The sequence below is a fragment of the Anarrhichthys ocellatus genome, unplaced genomic scaffold, assembly GCF_004355925.1.
Source record: "Anarrhichthys ocellatus isolate YVR2014 unplaced genomic scaffold, GSC_Weel_1.0 scaffold8, whole genome shotgun sequence".
NCBI lineage: Eukaryota > Metazoa > Chordata > Actinopteri > Perciformes > Anarhichadidae > Anarrhichthys > Anarrhichthys ocellatus.
Window position 1 is genome coordinate 3,249,971 of NW_022280038.1, and position 20,521 is coordinate 3,270,491.

Consider the following 20,521-nt stretch of genomic DNA (forward strand, 5'->3'; position numbering starts at 1 on the left):
TGATTTGCAGCCCCAGCCTGATGTGACACCACACCAGGCTACTGGTAATGAAACTCTGAAACTATTTGAATCATCAATGGTTAACCATTGAGCCGTTAAATGCTGTTTATAGCTTTCTTTTTTTTCATCAAACTATTCAAGACTTGGTTGTCAGTCTGCCAGATATGTTTGGATCATCAATCCTTTTTAGAACTGTTTCCTGTTTTTATTGCATCCACCGAGAACACAGACTTCCTGCAAGAGTGAACTTCATTAAGATGAGTTAGAGATGTGAGCAAAAGGCTGTATAAGCTGATAACACTACACCAGAACCAAATAGCAGGGTCTCTGTGAGAACACCAGCCCAGACTTCTAGACAGCAAACCCTTCAAATGATATATGCTGTGACCCTTAAACTTATTGGCTGCTTGTCATATTGCTGAACATAAAATATATAGCTGAATTTTATCTTACTGCTTTACTTGTTTTTATTGTTCCGGTGAAGAGTGTCAGACAAGAGATTTTTTCAACCAGGGAATTCTTTTTTTAGTTTCTGCCATACTAATGATAGACATTTCTTTCGCTAATTCTGTAACTATATACAGGGAGATCCACCAATTTGGTAAGTCAAAGTTTAAAGTTAAAACAAAAATTAAATATCCGTGTTAAATTCTTAAAATTCTTAAAATTACACCTGCTTCTTCACCCTCAACCTTGAATATATGAATATGCAAATTGTTACTGGACATAAGGTGTCTCCTACAGTCCATTCTCAGTGTATGTGTCGATGCTACCAAACCAGTTGTGATGTCACAGAATCATCTCGTACATAAACATCTTAAACTTTGCCTTGTCAGCAGATTAATCTGAAAACTGCACATACATCATTCTGTGGGAGAAGGTCAAACATCCAAATGAAATTTTTTTGAGTGGAGGAGGGGCTTTAACATTCCACTGTATGTACCTCACATAATTTGTATACTTTTCTAAGAGTCAACATGCTGTGCAACTGCACTGGACTTTATAGTTTCTTTGTTGTTTTGCCTGGCCTGGTACGCCATGTGCAGTCCTCTCACTCCCTGGACGTGCCATCCTTTAGCCATCCACCACATGCCCTCAGTCCTGCTCCCCTGACATCCCCGCCCCGCTTCCTCACCTGCATCGCATTCACTCCTCAGCCACACTCCACATTTACCAGTTCACCTCTCTTTGTTTATTGTTTGATCGTCATCGTTGCTATGCAGTTTTTTGTTACCTGCTATTACATTACATTACATTACAGTCATTTATCAGACGCTTTTATCCAAAGCGACTTACAATAAGTGTATTCAACATCGGTTATCGAGAGAACGTCACCAGAAGTCATAAGTGCATCTCCTGCTACCACAAGTGGTCATACAGCGGTATCATACAAGGAATAATAAAAGTAAGGTATAAGAAAACATTCAGAAATATAAAACACTTTCATATACTTTGTGAAATAGTCTACTGTAAAATATATATAGTTTCAGTTTGCAATAAATAGAAGGAAGAAAGCAAAAAACAATGGTTTTGTCTGCTATTTAGATCCAATTGTTTCTGTCTACATGTTGCTTTGAATGTGCATATTAATGAAAACATTTGTTTTCTGTATAAATACGATTTTGGGCAATTGGACAAACTGCAGTCCATGGACCTGTCCCCTTCAACCTAATAAAAACACGTGAGACTCAAAACCTAATCAGCCCCCATTGATCTGCTCTCAATAATCCAGAATAGAAGTCTTCGGAGTTACAATTTACAACTCCAGGCGAGTCCTTGGGGTCGCTCTTCATGCCAGATACAATTCCTTTACTGGCCATTATAATGAGGCTTTAAACTGCGTGGCCACTGTAAATCTGCCTCGCTAAGATTGCACTGCTCCTGGTTTGACTGACCCTCACCTCACTAAATCTCACATCCAGGACCAGAGAGTAATTTATTGTCCTCTCCTGACCACATTCGGCAAAGCAGTGTGTAGTCAGCAAATCACGGCAAGTCTCCAGGATCGTCATCTAATATGTGTTGATTGGAAGAGAATTAGGACCGGATGGGTTTCTCACTGAAGGTGGTGTTTTACTAAAGCTACGAGGACAGGAGCTGACATGTGACTATATGCTGGGTTCAAGACAATTAGATGGAATAGTATAAAACTTATACTTTAAGTCTGTAGAAAATCCTCAGACATGATCTTTCATAATACGTTGTTGGGGGGCATGCAGGTCTACATGTTTTAATTATGAGTATTTTCTGTAGTGTAGGAAGTTGCTGATTTCAATTAGTTATTAGTGTGTGGGGGCAACAGAGGTCAGATAATTACATATTAAGTGCACTGACTGCATAGTATTACTTACCAAGAGTTCAGTCGTGTTCTCACCATATCCAAGGTCAAACGTTTAGAAATTCACAACCCCCCCTTTTCCCTTTCAATTAGCAAAATACAGAGATCACGGTCAGTGAACTATCCCACCTAAAACAGCTGCTGGTGTAAACGTCCAGCCGATCACAGACCGGGACGAGACCTGCAGGACTTGCTGGGGACGGAGAGAGCAGCGCTCCAGGACGAGGCTGCTGCGCGTTGACAGTGCGTAAAGACCCTCGAGGAGACTCGGTGTATTTTATGGGGCGGATTGCTTTAAAGCAACCCTCAAAGACGGAGCAACAGATATCGTTATTTGACGAATTATCTCCTCTTTTTTTTTAGGCATTAGCACCGTGCTGTTGAAGTGTTTAAACCGTAGATTCCGGCATGTCCGAGAGGAAGAGCGCTAAACACCGCAGCTCTGAGGCATCAACACCGACAACTCCCGCGGATCAGATGGTGCCGAAAAAATGACTCGGACTATTTCCATCCTCGCTTACTTGGTCTCTTTGGTTCACTGTAAGTTTTTCTTTCTTTAAGTTTTGTGACATAACCTACTAATCATTTTCAGTAAGTGGCTCCGTGGTGCAAAGATGCAGATACCTCAAATGTCTTGCTTTGTTTTATTTATTTTTTTATCAATAAAATGTATTTGCATGTGAACGCATAGTTTAATTGAAATTATAAACACATGCATGAATAAATAGCAAAAATAACTGATTCTACCTGTAGTGTTACATTATTAATTTACAGCAGGACTAAAGAAAGTGGGAGGGCTGCACCGGTTGCACAGATTCCTCATAAAAAGATATTGATTTCAGCCTTATTGGTGTACTTGTTGATGCTATGTGTAAGGTAGGGCAGGAGGGAAGATGGAGAAATAATGCGGGCTGCACCAGTAAGAAAGGAGTAGCTGCAGACCATTGTTTGATGTGGTATTAGGTAGGTAGAGGAACTGACAGAGGCTGAGAAAAAAGGAAACAAAAGCAGTGAATTGCAGTCAACCTGCTGTCACATGGGTCAAACACTGAGAGGAGTTCAGCCTATTCAAACACAGCGTGTCTTTCGGAGCATTTTGATAAATCAGACCTGGCCTGTTGTAAAATGTGGCCTGTATTCACCAAATGCAATCAGCACTCATATGGAAGTTTGAGATTTTTAGAGTGGGTCTCAACTAACATGCGTCTACAACATATACACCCGAGAAGTGCACACACCGTTAGAAACACAGCCCCCCGAACCTATACAAGTACCAGTTTCAGCAACTTCCCATCCTTTTCTTGACTTCTTCAACATCACCTTTTCATGTCACCAAAGTGGGTTCACCTGGGAAGACCAATACCTCATAATGAAACTGTCTCTGTGTGAGTAGTTTGTCATTCAGTGATGACATTTAAGTGATGAATCCTCATGTGTGTCACAGAGACAAGCAGCGGAATATAAAGCAGTCAGAGAGAAAAAAAAAAATCTGTTTTTTTCAACCTTTGCCCCATGTTTTGGTCCATTCACACACCTCATTATGCTCTCGGCTCTCTTAACTGTATTACATTTTTGTCAAATTTTTTTTTTCAAGTGTGCTGTGCAGAGTGGCCTTATCAACTCCACAACAGCTGACTCTACCATTGTTTTAACACGCCTGACCTCACTCTCCATCAACGTAATGTGAACACAACACTTGAGGCGCTGTTCATTTTACGCATTAAAACCTACACACACACACACACACACTTACACACACCAGCGGCAGTTCACGGCAGGTAATCACAAGTTTGGGTGGTTTGCCAGTGGCCCTCATCTCTGGGGAAGGCAGAGCTTGTTTGACTCAGGTCTCTCAGGGCTTTGACAACACACCATCTGTTAAACAGTGCTGTGGAAGTCTGACTGTGTTGGATGGGACTGCAGCCAAGGCACAGTCATGGCAGCATGTGCTGACCCGTGGGGCTAGCTAGACTGTGTGTGTGCCACGCCCTGCAAAGCTCCAGGAGTCTGTGGGCCGATAATGGCACACACAGTTTGATACTGAGCAAGAAGAGAAGCATTGGAGTTGAAAGTCCAACATTGTTCTTACTTATAGCATCATCACAAAGGTTCAGAAAGGGGACTAGCTGATTCTCTGAGGTTCTGCAGCCATGAACATCACTTTGCTGAATATTGACAACAGTAGCGATTATTTTTCTACAGGCCCATCAGTAAGAGTCTCGTGTGCTTCATGTGTGTTTGAGTGTTTCCCAAGAGTAAGTCGACTCAGCTACTCCAGACCATGGGGGCATTAATAACATGCTGGATGTAAAGACAATGGGGGAGGTAGTGCTACATGTATTCACTCTGCTCCAAATGAGAAGCACTGATCATCAGTTTCAATCAGGCTTGTCTTCACCCCTGACATGGGCTTCTTTTATCAGGGATGGAGGGAAGGAGGTCGAGTTGAAGTGTTGGTATTCATGGCTTATTCTTACTTGAATGATACATTCAGCGGTTTGGCTTAAGGCCGAATTATTGACATTCTGTGAAAATATCTGCCCTCGTCCCAAATGTAATTCTTTGGAAATGACTGTAGGGTCTTCATTACATTACAATATAAATTGCACATCAAAGCCATCGCTGTATTTTTTAATTGCCAGATGCTGTTTCCCTTAGGACTATACGTGAGGTTTGTATGAAGCAGTCTGACACAGATAGATGAGGAACAGTATTTTGCTGAACAGATTCGTTCACTTTGTCAGTGTTTGAGTGTTTTTGCACAGATGCAGGGAGGGAGGGTATACCTGTCTACATGTAGATTAGTATCAGAATTAGTTATTGGAACAGTATCATTTAGAGTGCTGGTATGTTTTGGGGAAGTCAGTATTGCAATGGTTCCCCCGACCAAAAAGCGAATGGGATTCTTTAAATATTTTTCCAGCAACCGCCTTTTTTATGTAAAAGCTTCAAAATTCATGAGAGGGGTATTACTGATATGTTTTATATCATAGAACAAAACATTAAAATCTCTTGAAGCTTGTATTAACCAAAGGCATTTAACCAATAACCCTTTAAAACGTATTTACTTTGAGACGAGAGAACCGAAGATGCAAACCCATTTCTGGATTTAAGAATTCCTTCCTGATTGTTTCCAGACGACTCCATCCTCATATTTAAAAAAAAAAATAGTTCAATAGTTCAATTTGACAGCTGGATGTAGTGGCTTTAAACAACAACCTTTGTGACAATATGAAAACAAGTAGCATGGACTTTACATTGTCCGAGCATATATCCTCGCTCCATGGAACACTTATGTTCTAAATGTTTTTGTCTTGATACTGATATTTTGGATGTGTATACTATGCACTAACTGTGCATACAAATAATTTAACAAAATTGTGTCACTAGGTAGTCACTGTGCCGACTCAGAGGAGCGTCTCATGAACTGGTTGCTGGGAAAGGGTCGCTACAATCCGCTCATCCGCCCGGCTGTCAACAGGACAGAGAGAGTCCCAGTGAAGCTGCAAGTGTCTCTGGCTCAGCTCATCAGTGTGGTAAGGCACCAAATACTTCTGCCCACCATGAAGAGGTGGGTGTGTTTGTTTATGTGGGAGAGAATATGTGCTGGGGAGACAAAGAGGGAGACAGAAAAATAAAGACAGAGCGAGAGAAAGAGGACAATGGAAAAGACAGAGCAAGAGCCACAAAGCTTTAAAGAAAGCAGTTAGTTATCCACCAGCCACTGCAGCGAGGCCATAGCTCTAAACGGATGGATGAAGTAGAGGATAGATGTGGTCAGCTGTGATATCTGACTCTGTCATGTCCAGATTGAAACTTCAGCACATTGGATTAAAAGGGGCCATAAAGCTGTTTTAGCCACAGTGATAGAGGTCCTCCTGTGATTTACAGCGGAGGCTCCTTCCCACTGCAGACCAAGGCAGCAAGGCTCACAGGCTCAGTTGATGAGTTTGCATTGTACCCTTGGAATAATTGCCATTTGGTATCACTTTATTGGATGCGTATGTCATGGGAGTGTGATGACATTACCAACAACAAACATGTTAACAAGCAATCAGAGAAGAGGGGAGGATTTAAATGCAGTTATTTTTTACCCCACTTGAATCGAGATGCCAGAGTAAATATGACAGTAAGCAGGAAGGTACATCTTAGATTAGAGTTACAACAACTCTGTCCTCATATTCCGATAACGTTTGCTTTGCAATGGAAGTTGCAAGTGTGTTGAGATGCTGACACAGTCCAGTCGAGATCGTAATTTATTCTGTGTGCAAAACCTTGTTGTGCCCTTGTTACACCAACATAAACTACTGTCTCCTCTCGGTCCTCAGCATCTTTAATGAGTTTTTTTTAATGAAACCAGCTGTGTCATCCGCATTGTGTCGGCCGGTATACAGTTAATTGAAACTACAAATTCATGTAACAGATTGGTAACATGCCTCAGCAGCCATGGAGGCAAATAAGCAGATCAGTAGTCTAGAAGAGGTTTCAGATGAAGCGTCATTTATTTTTTCATTCCAACACCACACCAAAGGTTCGCCATCACCAACCAGTTCCCACCAGTCTCTACCAGTCTCTCTACACAAACAAAATTAGCTCCTTATATACACCATCTCACTCTAATTAGCCCAGACATACCAAGTATATATACATCAACAATATATGTACAATAAATATTTACATGATTTTACCAACCCAAAGATATCAATAATAATTTACAAATATTTACAATCCCTATAAATAGAGTAAATTATCAACACATAATTTATCCAAATAAACAGAGTAATGCATATCTTGACTTCCCCCCTACCGGCTTCCTGTGGTTGGTACTTCCCGGAACTATAAATGGGTGCTCAAGCCCCCGGGGAACCATTTTGCCTGAACACCCTGGGAAGAGGAAACAGGTAGAGGTGAGTTGTTGCAATATTTATACTAACTTTTATCTTTAGCTTGGCAGTATATATACACTCTATTGTTCTGACACATAACTAATTAGACATTAATACAATCTGGTCAGTTCAATCAGTCACTCACTGCCTTTGTCCATTTGTTTGTTCCCAGGGAGAACAAAAGGAACAACTGTGTCCCAGCTGTGCAATATGGCTCCCAGCGTCCACAGTCCAACAATAAATGTATCCAACAACATTGTGTGTGTTTTCCTTGGCACCTTCATCACATCACATCTCAAATACTGTCTGCAGCATACACAGAGTTGTTTTTTTTACTAAATATTTTGTCAAAATGATCTTTAGTTAGCTAATAGGATCATGTTTTACTAACAATAATTCTAGACCTTTTCATTGACATACTCGACAGCTCTATGTAATCTCAAGTAACCTTTCATTAACACCAACTGACTTTAAACTGAATGTTATTTACACTCCAGATTATATTATCCAGGCGAAGACATTGTAATCATTATCAACTGTGTAGCTATGTAACCATTTTACCAGACCTTTATCAGTTACGTTTAACTAACTACAGTATTTAGACTTCTCAGCTCGCTTGCTAACTTGTTTTCATGCACTTTCAGTGCTACAACTGACTACTACTGCTTGGTATTGTGCAGGCAGCCTATTGTAGCTGGCTACCCAGAGGCAGAGTCTAGAAATCCAAGATGAAATGGCCTGTAGTATTTGCCTCCAACTATGCCACTGTCATGTCAAATGAGGGCGTTGGATGCAGGAAGAACAGACAGTATATAAGAAATGAACGTAGTCACTGTGATGTCACCCATTGGTTTGTGGACTGCCATTTTGAAGCCTTGAGTTCTGCTTATCGTCCGTTGACATCTTGGTGTTTGGCTGTCGCCATCTTGCCTTTTTGCAACCAGAGGTGATGCGAGTGGGTGGAGCTAAGTACAATTAAATGCTGAATAAGACATTTTTAGGCAACCTCTGCCTGATGGGAACTCAGCTTTCTCTGTCACTATAGCATGCACAGAGGAAGTTGTTTACACTTGCACATCCACATAAAAGGTGGCAATCTTTCCCTATAATACAGTGTTCAGGTTCAGCTAATATGCAGTTATATTTCAGTTATATTTTCAAATTGTGTTTGTGCATGAAAACTTTTGAAAATCATTTCCGCCTCTTTTGTGCATTTTCAGAATGAAAGAGAACAGATCATGACCACAAATGTCTGGCTCACTCAGGTAAGTGTGCTGAAGCTCACCTGTATTCTTAGTCAGCCTAGTTTATGTCTTGTTAAATGTCCTTCCCTCTGAACTTGAATTAAGCCATATCCATTCTTCCTCTCTCAGCGTGGAACAAACTGCTTCTGTAATTTTGCTGCAGACATATTTAACTGATAATGAAGCATGTAATTAGAAATGAGCTGGTATTGAGAAAGTGTTTGGAAGTCGGACATGACAGCCAGGTCTCTCTGTCTCTGCAGCACTGGGTGGATTACAGGTTATCATGGGACCCTGCAAAGTACGAAGGTATCGACAAGCTGCGCATTCCCTCCAGACACATCTGGCTCCCAGATATTGTCCTGTACAACAAGTAAGCGTCACTTGAATGTCAAAGTGTTATGTTACATTCTTATGTGCAATGTTTTAAAAAACTAAGATAATTACATAGAATAATCTGTTAATGTTTTCTTTATGAGATTGAATCTATATGTCACAGTTTCAAAGTTCAAAGAGTACCCGGCAGGCAGGCAGGTTGAATAGAGCAGAAGATCAGCTTTAAAAACAAAAGCTAGTTCCAAAAACAACATTGACTGGCAACAAAAACTGAGGGAGCATGCTCAGGCAGTACAATGGAAATAAAGGAAAAATTCCAAATACTAAACTGAAGACAAACTCCGACGAGGAACAAACAGACAACCTCACAACTGAAAGAGGGAAAGCCACACAGACTAGATACGCACGGGACTAATCAACTTATAAAACACAGGTGAGATAGAAAACAAGTGGGGAAACAGACAAAGGCAGGTAGTAGCAAGTAGAAGACATTACACATGAGGACAATATGAGTAGTTTTCCTGTAATCTTCACTTCACTGTGATTGTTGATAACACAGATTCTCTAAAGTTCTCTCTCTCTCCCTCGTCTCATAGTGCTGATGGTACCTATGAGGTAACCGTCTTCACCAATGCCATTGTCCTTTTCAATGGCAGCATCAACTGGCTTCCTCCAGCCATCTACAAAAGCGCCTGTAAGATCGATGTCAAGCATTTTCCCTTCGACCTGCAGAACTGCACCCTCAAGTTCCGCTCTTGGACGTATGACCACACGGAGATCGACCTGATCTTGAAGTCCGAGGTGGCGAGTATGGATGATTTCACTCCCAGTGGGGAGTGGGATATCCTGGCGCTGCCAGGCAGACGGACCGTCGACCCCCTGGATCCCACCTATGTGGACCTCACCTATGACTTTATCATCAAAAGGAAGCCCCTTTTCTACACCATAAACCTCATCATTCCCTGTGTTTTGATCACATCTCTGGCCATTCTGGTCTTCTACTTACCTTCAGACTGTGGGGAGAAGATGACCCTCTGCATCTCCGTGCTCTTGGCTCTCACTGTGTTCTTGCTTTTAATCTCAAAGATTGTTCCTCCCACCTCACTGGATGTGCCCCTGATCGGCAAGTACCTGATGTTCACCATGGTGCTCGTGACCTTCTCCATCATCACCAGTGTGTGTGTGCTCAACGTCCACCACCGCTCTCCGAGCACCCACACCATGCCTTCCTGGGTCAAGCTGATATTTCTTGTCAAACTGCCTGCCTTACTCTTCATCAGACGCCCTCAGAATAACTCTGCAAGCCAGAGACTTCGCCGACAGCGGTGTTTCAGGGCGAGGAGAGACATTTTGGGCTTGGGTTACCCAGTCGCATCCAAGACAGGTTTCACCTTGTCGTCTTCTGCCCTGCTGTCTTCCAATTCTGCCTTCTCCACCCCAGGACACAAAAATGTAGCTCCTCAGCTGGGCTACAGCCACTCCAATAGGAAGGGGGACTTGCGCTCCACTGATTACATTTCCAGTGGTTTCACCTCTAACCAGGACCTCCAGCAGACAAGCAACTCAGATTGGGCTGCTGATGTCCAGGAGGCGGTGGATGGGGTGCGCTTTGTGGCTGAGCACTTGATGGGAGATGATGATGATCAGAGTGTATGTATCCACATTTTAAAAGGGTGAAAGGGTCAATAGCTATTTCAGTATAGGTCTCAGCAATATGGAAACGTCTGTAGTTTAACTCAAATATGTCAGCCTATAGCACCCTAATAATTAGATTAACTCTCAAGCTATGTTAGTGGTTTGAATGGATGGAACACATATGACAGTATATTGATATTAGTATTAAGTATATTACAGAACACTTTATGTTCCAATTCAACCCAATTCAATTGCTAGACTACAAGACATTGATTTGATGTATGTAAAAAATGTAAGCAGGGTTGACAGTTTGTTTGGATGTGAGGATTCAGAAAGGGAATCACTCTCATAGTTTATTCACTCATTCATTCACTCAGTTACACTCTCTGCCACCAAGTGGCTGCACAGAGGCATGGCAGCGTCCACACACGACACACTGGTGCAGGATTATTCGGTCATCTCACTGCTCTGCAATACTGATGGTTTATTTCAATAAAAGCCTGTGTGAAGTTTGTTGTGGCAAAAACATGAGCACTGAGTAAGTTTAATTTGATTTCTGTATATTCACAGGTGATAGAGGACTGGAAGTATGTCGCCATGGTGGTGGATCGGATGTTCCTGTGGATCTTTGTGATCGTGTGTGTGGTGGGCACGCTGGGCTTATTTCTCCAGCCTGTCTTCCAGACTCAGATTGTTCCCAAACAGCAGCCGAGCTCAGAGACTCCTCGCATATGATGACACGGCGAGTTTCTTTTTTTGTTTTCAGCAATCGAGCGGTGTATCTGCAGGCCTGCAGTATTTGCAAAGTTTTTTTTTTGGTTGCTTGAAGCCTGTAGTACCATGTTGGTGGGGTCAAAGAGCAGTGACAGCATCTATGCCAAACCCCACCAATAAAGCATCTGAGAGGGTTAAACCAGACAAAAAAGTACTTGCAACCACTTATTGTGTCTATCAGGGGAACAAACAGGATTGCTGTGCGAGATAGGACGTAGAACAAATGTCTCCTAATAATCGAAACCACATGATCCACAGCAATACAACCATCTACAGCAGCAAATATTTTGAAGAAATGCTACATCTGCAATGGACGTAATGAGGCATCGTTGCACTGTCATTTCCGTTCATGTCTACAAAGGACAGCTGCAGAACTGGACTGAATATAGCTTTCACTGCACTTAAGTATGCTGAACTTTTGCAGAAATATACCCAATATGTCTGAGTTAAGAAGACCGTGTGTCTGCTGTCAGATGTTGTTTGACGTCCTTTTTGTGTAAGTCCCATTACCATGTCATCGAAATGTGATATGTGATTAAAGATCAAATTATGCCCTCTCTTATTTTGATCTAATGTATGAAATCCCCAATAAAGTCTTAAAATTGTCAGGGTGAGTGCTTAGTTAATCTGTGTTGCCGGTGATAAAGTTTGTCCTCGGAGCCAATACGTCCGCTGAGAATGAGCCAATTAGAACATTTCATCACAGAGATAAGACGGCTGTTCACTTGAAATGTGAGTGTGTGTGACCTGGCAAAAAATAATGTTGACACAACAAAACTGTTGGAGATGAGGCTGATCTGGACTGCAATGTCTTGAAGCGCTGTGCTTTTTACACAAGGCCAGGGCCCTGCCAAATATCCTTCAGCAAGACGCTTCTATAATGTGTACAATGGTTTGAACAAATTGTACTTGTTTCTGACACCAATCCAATAACAGACCGGCAAATGCAGGCGCACACATATCTGAGCTTCACAAAACGTACAAGCACATGCTGAACGGAACCCACACTCAACATTTACTGCTCAATAAACTGTGGTGAGTGGGCTCGTTAGAGATTCTGCAATCTGTTGGTTCTTTTGTGAGACCGTCATTGAAATCAAGAGACGGCGATCTGCATCACTGTTGACGTTTTACCTTAATCTCTGTTTACAGTTTTTGAGATCATTCTCATTCACCTGTTGGCTTCCAGTCATTAGTGAGGAGAGACGTGGCGGTGCCACAACATATGCATCAATGATTCATCATCTGTTTCAATCCAAACAAAGCTAGAGGAGTCGTCATTCAACACTCCATAAAAAGTCTCATGAATCACGTCGGCAGCCTTTTGTCATTAGTGTCCAATGAGATATGCATGGAAGCGTTGTCCTTGAGAATTGCCCTGCCACATAAGCAAGCATTAATTACTTTCCAACAAAGATCTACCGTCATATCATCGTCAAAAATGGGGTTCAATCAAGATTACATGTTCCACTCCAACTTGTTTTTTTTATATTCAGGAGCCTTTGCAGCGTGAAGGTCAAATTATTATTTATTACTACCTCTATGTGATGTAATATCCCCCACGGGGGTGATTCTCTTTTCACTTGCCCCGCTCAAAGTAGTTGAGAGAGCAGGGTCAAACACCAAATGGAGACTCTGCTTTTGGAAGGGAGTATTTACCGTCCGAGGGCACTTCAGCACGGTGGATGCTTGCTGAAAAGCACTTGGAACTCCCCTTCATCCAGCTGAAGGACATAACTGTCAAACCCCTGGGCCAGTCTGCTGACTAAAGGAAAGAAAAGGGCTTCTCCGAACTGACAAAAGAAAGATAGAAGTGGGCTTACCAGCAGATATTTTTATTAAGAAAAACAGCAAACAGTCACACAGGATGTTGTCTGAAAACCAAAATCAATTAAGAATCAATCAGTCAATCAAGAATATGTTATGCTGAAGGCCACACAAACCCCGACCCAGTAGCACAGATGCAGTAGGTAACAGTTGTACAGTAAGAGCCCACAAACTTTCTTCATTCAAATGCTAATCCTGACGTGGCATCCCTTTTTTCTCTCAACGGAGCCCCGCCCACTTCAGATGACTAAGATTAAATGAATAAAAAGGGTATACCTAAATATTAAATGTAATAAATATTGAAATCTCTCATGTATAATAATCACAATCTCTTTCGTGGAGAATAATATTTTCATGTCAGGATCACTCAACTCTTGATTAGAACCTGATTGAGAAACTATGTTGTTCGGGTCCTTTTTTGTCTCTTAAACCTCCCACTGCGTAGTCTAATTTTAGTCGTTTTTTTTCCAATTCCAAGATTTAAAAAGAAAACTATACTGACACATCGGGTCCATGGACTACTGAAGGAACGAGTCCAAATCAAGGAAAGGGATGATTTGTAGCTGATATAAGCCTGTTGTGATCTAAAGGTGAAAACATGTGCACCCCTGACCAGTTTTGTCCTTGTTTTATCAGATTAGGTCGCTATAGGTTGCACTTTGTTTTGCAGTGCAGTGTGCCTCCTATCAGTGACCGAGTCCTCCGTGTAGCTCTGCCTCCCTCTCTCTCTGCTGCTCTCTCTGGAACTGCGGACGCGCTTTCTCTCTTCACACTTTCTTCTCCTGTCTGCTCCCCAGCACGCTGCTGCCGCTGACCCTGGATACTGTTTTAAATTTGTCATTTCAAACAGGATGAAAGGCATTTTTTGCTTCGTTGTGCCCAAATGTTTCTTCCTTGTGTTTCTTCTTCGACGTGAGTAATAAACTACTACTTTAACATGCCATACTTGTTGCTTAACATACATGTGTTTAACAATATTGCCACAATTAATGATGGAGGCTACCTGTACAGAATTAGCAATTCAAAATAGCCTTTTTGAAATAACCTATATTTATTTAGTCACAATGTCAAAATGCCATAAACCCCGGATAAGCGGAGGAAAATGGATGGATGGATGGATATTTAGTCACATAAGGCAAATATTCTGGGAAGTAATAAATGACTGACTTCGAGCTGTTGTTAATGCATTTGTATTGGTGCAAATAAATATTCTTTACACTGAAGAAAACCTCAAAATAAAGCATTCAAATCATTGAAGGTAACACTCTGGTATTACAAAAATGTATAAAGCCAAAACAATATGAAGGTATACGCTGCTCCCCTGCTTTGACCACTAACCAACAATTCTCTGGCTGTTAGTCACCTTGTAACCAAACCATGGGCCACTTTATAAGCAACTAAACCACATTGCAGTGCAGTGACAGATCCATGTCTGACAATCTGCTCTTTTTCAGGAGGCTCCTGTTCAGAGGCAGAGCACAAGCTCATCTCCGTGATATTCTCCAGCTACAACCAGTACATAAGACCAGTGGAAAATGTGACCGACCCAGTCATTGTACAGTTCGAGGTGTCCATGTCACAGCTGGTCAAAGTGGTAAGTGCTGATGACTATTGCACATGTGAGTTACAGGCTGCTACTTCACCACAGTCAGATATCGCTCAGCTTAATTAGCAGTCATGACCGGAGTGAAAAAAAACAAGGAATAACAGAAACAGCATTACATGTGGAGGGTATGAGCATAAGAAGAAATTGTGTGTGTGTGTGTGTTTCGATTTGTGGACTTTGGGCAACAAAGTTTTAGAGAAGGGGACAATTGAGATGACACCTGAGATACTCCCTGCCAGTGCGCGGTAGCCCCTGGGTTAGAATCCTGAGGAGGAAATTACGAGATGAAAGAAGGGGCAGTGTGGCTGTTTGTCTGGCCAAGACAAGATGGGGAATGTCAGCTGTCTGAGCACCTCTCAGTTTAGGCAGTCTCTATCACTCAACCACTGCCACTTCAGATGAACACCGCTGGATTTAACAGGAGTTTCACTAGATCCTGTTGACTGCAGACTGACGGGGCAGACAGAGACTCAGACAAGTCTGGAGCGGATGTCGATAATTAAGCAAAGAGTCTCGTGTTGGAGACGGAGGACAGCTTCTTTACAAAATTAACAGCCTTGATATTGTTCTCTATCACATCAGTCTCTCTGCTTGTGTTGAATGACAAGAGGAGGTGCTCATTATTTTAGCCACCTAAAAGAAAGACCCAATCAATATCCGTGTATTCTATATTTACACTATTTTTACCGCTTTATTTTGCTATCAAACACCATTTCTAACTATAGCATACACTTAAACTGGTTTTGATTTATTTTCTAGGCGTCTAAAGTACATTTTTCTGCTGCCCCCGTCCACAGGAGGATATTGCTTCGTGCCTGTGCAGGCTGACCTCTGTATAACCACACTTCAACACATACAAACTATCCCTTTAAGTCAATCGCCTGTGACAGTGTTCTTCCTATTTTAACTTTAGGATGTCAGAATGTATTGTTTTTTTCCCCCCAAAATGTCTTCATTATCAATTCTGCTCTGTTTTCAGGATGAAGTCAATCAGATTATGGAGACTAATCTGTGGCTGAGACATGTAAGTTCATGGTGCATGGCCCTTAAGCAAGGACATGAAGTATGGATCCAGCTTCCTGTCATACATGATTCTTCGGGGCTGGACTGACAGGTTGAATTATTCATGGAAGGAAGCTCTTTAAGCATATTGATCCTTCTAGTCCTAATTTTTTAAAGAAAACAAATCCTACAAACCAATACCATTTTGGATTTTGTGGTCAATTTTCTTCACGATTTTTTTTTTTTTTAAATAATTTGACAGTGGTCTGGAATTCATATCATACTTGTCCATAATATTCCTTCTGACAGTGTGACAGAAGCCTCTGAGCATCTGCAAAACACTGAACCTGAATGATTCAACTGATTTAAATTGTATTTCGTGTCCATCAAAAATAAAGCCATGCTGTATGCCTTGATGGTTTTGTCATTTCCCACATAATGTAATGTCTCTGCTGCAATGATGCATAGTGCAGTGAACCAGATCGGAATCAAATGAGTCAGGGCAGGTCTCCAAGTCCCACATTACAGTTGCTGAGCAAATACACATCTTCAATGTTAATGCTAAAGGGTTGTGCTGTAATTGCTCTTTGTTGCTGAGAGTTGAAGCAGTGTTTCACTTTTGATGTCTGTTGTTTTGGAGTTTCTCTTTGCACCGACCATCCAAATCTTACAATACACTGTAGATACCTACTGTTTCGTATTTAAGTGAAATCATTGCAGCTCTCTGAGGTTGCTTTATTGTTGTTGCTTTATGAGTCTCACAAGCATATCTGGCTGTCCTCAAGAGAGGGTCAAAAATGAAAGGTCCATAAAATACACTGTAAACTGTGGTCCATTATGTCTCCTCTCAGACTACATACTGTGTGAAGTCAGTTTATATGCCACAGTTGGAGATGACGACCTCTCAACATTTGACAAGAGAATGTGAAGATTTGTATAGTAAAAGATAATCACCAGAAGGAAAGTACTGGTACCTTCTTGTTTTTATATATAAGTTGTGTAGCTTTATAGAGCCGTTACAACAAACTTATTTTGTTTAAACTGCTTGGAAATAAATAATGCATCTGCGTTGTCAGTCGGTAACATTTGGTACAGACATTGATGGGCCCTAGAGGATGCATCCTAATGATTTTGGTGATCCCGTGATATTTCCTGTAGCGCCACCACAACGGGGATCTTTGTAGTTTTGAGTGAAATGTCTCGACAACTATTGGACGGAATGGCATGAAATTTGGTACAGATCTTAATTCCCCCCTCACGATGAGTTGTAATACCTTTGGTGATCCCTTAAGTTTTCATCATTGAGTTAAATGTTTTATTTGATTTTTTATTTGTCCAATATTTGTCTGACACTGTAATTGTTCTTGTTTTTAGCGTGAATTAATCATTCTGTTTTGTTTTTCAGATCTGGAATGACTACAAACTCAGATGGAATCCAAAGGATTTTGGAGGCGTGGAGTTTATCCGAGTGCCATCCAGCAGGATATGGAAGCCAGACATTGTGCTCTACAACAAGTGAGCTTAACAACAAATTCAAAAACCTGGCTTTTAAGTGCATTTAAGATAAAGGATTGCTGGACAATGACAAGCTATATCATTCGCCATTGCTCATTTTGCATGGGTTGTTTTTCACTCGGTCTTCCTCTTTTATTTTCTCACTCTTTCTTTATTTTCTCTCTCTCCACAGTGCAGTCGGAGATTTCCAGGTCGATGACAAAACAAAGGCCCTCCTTCGTTACAATGGTGATGTTACTTGGATCCCTCCTGCCATATTCAAGAGCTCATGCAAGATTGACGTCACTTACTTCCCCTTCGACTACCAAAATTGCACCATGAAGTTCGGCTCCTGGACGTACGACAAGGCCAAGATCGATCTGGTGCTTATTGGCTCCACCATCAACCTCAAGGACTTCTGGGAGAGCGGCCAGTGGGCGATCATCGATGCCCCTGGTTACAAACATGACATTAAGTACAACTGCTGCGAGGAAATCTACACGGATATTACTTACTCTTTGTACATCCGCCGTCTGCCACTTTTCTATACCATCAACATGATCATTCCCTGCCTCCTCATCTCCTTCCTTACCTTGCTCGTCTTCTACCTGCCATCTGATTGCGGTGAGAAAATCACTCTGTGTATCTCCGTCCTGCTGTCTTTAACTGTCTTCCTCCTTGTCATAACAGAGACCATCCCCTCCACCTCGCTAGTCATCCCCCTGATTGGCGAGTACCTCCTCTTCACCATGATCTTTGTCACCCTCTCTATTGTGATCACTGTTTTTGTGTTGAACGTCCACTACCGCACACCAAAGACCCACACTATGCCCTGCTGGGTGCGGACTGTGTTCCTGGGGCTGCTGCCCAGGGTGATGTTCATGACGAGGCCAGAGAGGGACCCTGAGAAGTTGGCGGCGGCGGCGGCGGCGGCGGCGGCCGGCAATGTTCCGACGATGCATTCAAGGCCCTGTGCCATTCATTCGTCAGGTACTTTGCAGAAGCAGCACAAACCTCAGGCCCTGTCCTCCAGCGTGGTGTCTAGCCTGACAAACCGCCAACGGCTTTTCAACAACACAGAGCTCTCCAACTTCAATAACTTAAGTGGAGACCCGACCAAAGGTGCAGGCTCAGCGCTCTTGTGCTGCAAGGGCCATTGCAACTGCTGCTGGCACCAGAGGTCCAGCAAACTGCCCGCAGACTCCGAGGGAGGGAGCGGGGGACTGGGCAGCCTGGGGGCCGCGACTGGAGGCAGTGCCTCTGGGGTCGGAGGGGGGAGTCGGTGCTCCAGCTCCGAGTCTCTGGAAGGAGGAATAATGTCCCTGTTGCCGCTCTCCCCTGAGGTCCGGGAGGCTATTGATAGTGTCACATACATTGCAGAGAACATGAGACTACAGAATGAAGCAAAGGAGGTGAGTGCTCACAATCATAAAAAATGTGAAACTATGGTAAACATTTATAGGAAACCTACTTAGACAATGTCACCGCACCATTAAAAATCTCTTTCACTGTGATCCTCTCACAGGTTCAGGATGACTGGAAGTATGTTGCCATGGTTATCGACAGGATCTTCCTCTGGGTTTTTATCCTTGTGTGCATCCTGGGAACAGCTGGCCTCTTCCTCCAGCCTCTATTGCTTACGGAGGACATTTGAATCAGCTTCGATAAAGCAAATACTTCAATATAGTTTAACTGCACAGCAATCATTATACATAAGAGTCTCACCATGGCACAGACAGAGGAAATACAGAGCTGATGCAAAGTCAAGAAGAAACAATGACTGAGTCTGACAGATATTGACGCCAATGTTTCAGTGACTGTGTTTTCACAGATAGAGTAGATACTTTTTGTTTGAAGAAGTGGCTGAAGGACTCTCTAATGCAGAGGACATTGTTAACAAGCAATGGCAAAGACCATGATGGTTAGTCATTTCATTGTTTACATGCTAGCTCTGAAGCAATATAATCTACAATGCTGGGCACAAAGGAGGTCTGCACACTGTTGCGCTCTAAATAAATAGTTTATTTCTCTTTTACTCTGCTTAAGGCAACATTTCAATCTGTAAGATCTTCCTCGGGCAAGTGTGAATGACAAAAGCAGCCATTTGTTGTCGAGGCAGTAATCAACTGAAATCATTATCATCTGCTGGTCAGCAACTTTGTGTCCGCCAGTTAAGACGTTTTTGTCTTGCAGCCGAGTAACATTGCCTGGATGTGCGCAAACTTGTTCCCTCTTCTGAATATAATCAGCAATGCCAAGGCTACACCGTTGCAATATCAATAATGGGAACTTATTCAATTTAGTGAACTTGAAGCACCTAATTTCATATTAAGCAATACATACTTCACCATAATTCACCAGGTAGCTCGGTATTTTCTTCTTTAAATGTTAAGTCCACTTTGAGTGCCATGCTAAAAATGTAAACGTGTTTATTGAGATAACAGGGGAAAAAAAGCATTAAACATGTCTTTCCATGTTTCTAAGAACAAAGCAAGGTGGCGTGTTCAAAGAGTGACATCATGTGGCAATTCTTTGCTACTACAAATGATAACAAGGCCCTCTGATTGTTGTAAAGGGATATGGCGCCCATTTTGTCATCATCTCGGTTGTGACATATTCCCAGTTGTAACATTTTCTGAGAAGTTATACTCGTAGTTTATGCGTGTAAGGCAACCCTATGAGAAAATGCCATCTAGAATTCTTGCAAATTTGATATTTACAATGCCCTGAAAGTGTTCCATGAGCAAAGAGAAAAAGCATAAACACATTTTAGTTCTGTTTTAATCACATATTTCTGTTAATAAATATTATAAAAACATGTAATACAAATGTGTGAGGTGCACCTCTGTTGTATCTGTGGTTTCTCTGAACTACCAGGATTTCTGACACTGGAAACAAAAGCTGTGGGATGTAGACGTAATTTGAAGGAGGTCACTGAGGCTCTGTTTGGCCCTTGGAGCCTACTCTGCTTATCAAAATCATATAGAGAGCGAGTGATGAAGGATCTTATTGGATTCCTCTCTTTTCTTCTTCTAAACCTCTTTCCTGACAAAAATAAAATGTTCTGCTCTTACTACAAGGCGTCTGCACTGCCTCTTGGTACCTCAGTGCTGCCACCACAGGTCCGATGCTGTCAGGAGTAAGGGTCAAATTCTCACATGTACTTAAAGACTTATAGATGAAATGGGCTGATGGAAATTACACTTAAATCACAACCTCCATAGGTACTAGCTAACAGAAACACATAATCTCCCACATGTACTGTGAGTCTAAGCATCCTGGCTATGGCCTGACTCTCAGTGTGTCACTGTCTGATTCTTATAATACAACTAAAAATCAGAGCAGATGGCGAGCTATGTGATTACAAGAAAATCCAGCC

General features: G+C 42.0%; 2 protein-coding genes across 2 annotated transcripts; both read left to right on the forward strand.

Annotated features, from left to right (window-relative positions):
• The first annotated feature begins 2,082 nt into the window (after positions 1-2,082).
• chrnb4 (cholinergic receptor, nicotinic, beta 4 (neuronal)) lies at positions 2,083-11,821 on the forward strand. Its single transcript, XM_031848307.1, has 7 exons — positions 2,083-2,581; positions 2,702-2,878; positions 5,729-5,874; positions 8,445-8,489; positions 8,732-8,841; positions 9,401-10,454; positions 11,010-11,821. Exons 2-7 carry the CDS (start codon positions 2,830-2,832, stop codon positions 11,172-11,174), a joined length of 1,569 nt encoding a protein of 522 aa, XP_031704167.1. The 5' UTR covers positions 2,083-2,581; positions 2,702-2,829; the 3' UTR covers positions 11,175-11,821.
• A 93-nt stretch (positions 11,822-11,914) lies between these two features.
• Positions 11,915-19,933, forward strand: chrna3 (cholinergic receptor, nicotinic, alpha 3). The gene is made up of 6 exons (XM_031848305.1): positions 11,915-13,952; positions 14,495-14,634; positions 15,626-15,670; positions 17,054-17,163; positions 17,336-18,554; positions 18,668-19,933. Exons 1-6 carry the CDS (start codon positions 13,892-13,894, stop codon positions 18,794-18,796), a joined length of 1,704 nt encoding a protein of 567 aa, XP_031704165.1. The 5' UTR covers positions 11,915-13,891; the 3' UTR covers positions 18,797-19,933.
• Positions 19,934-20,521: the final 588 nt, after the last annotated feature.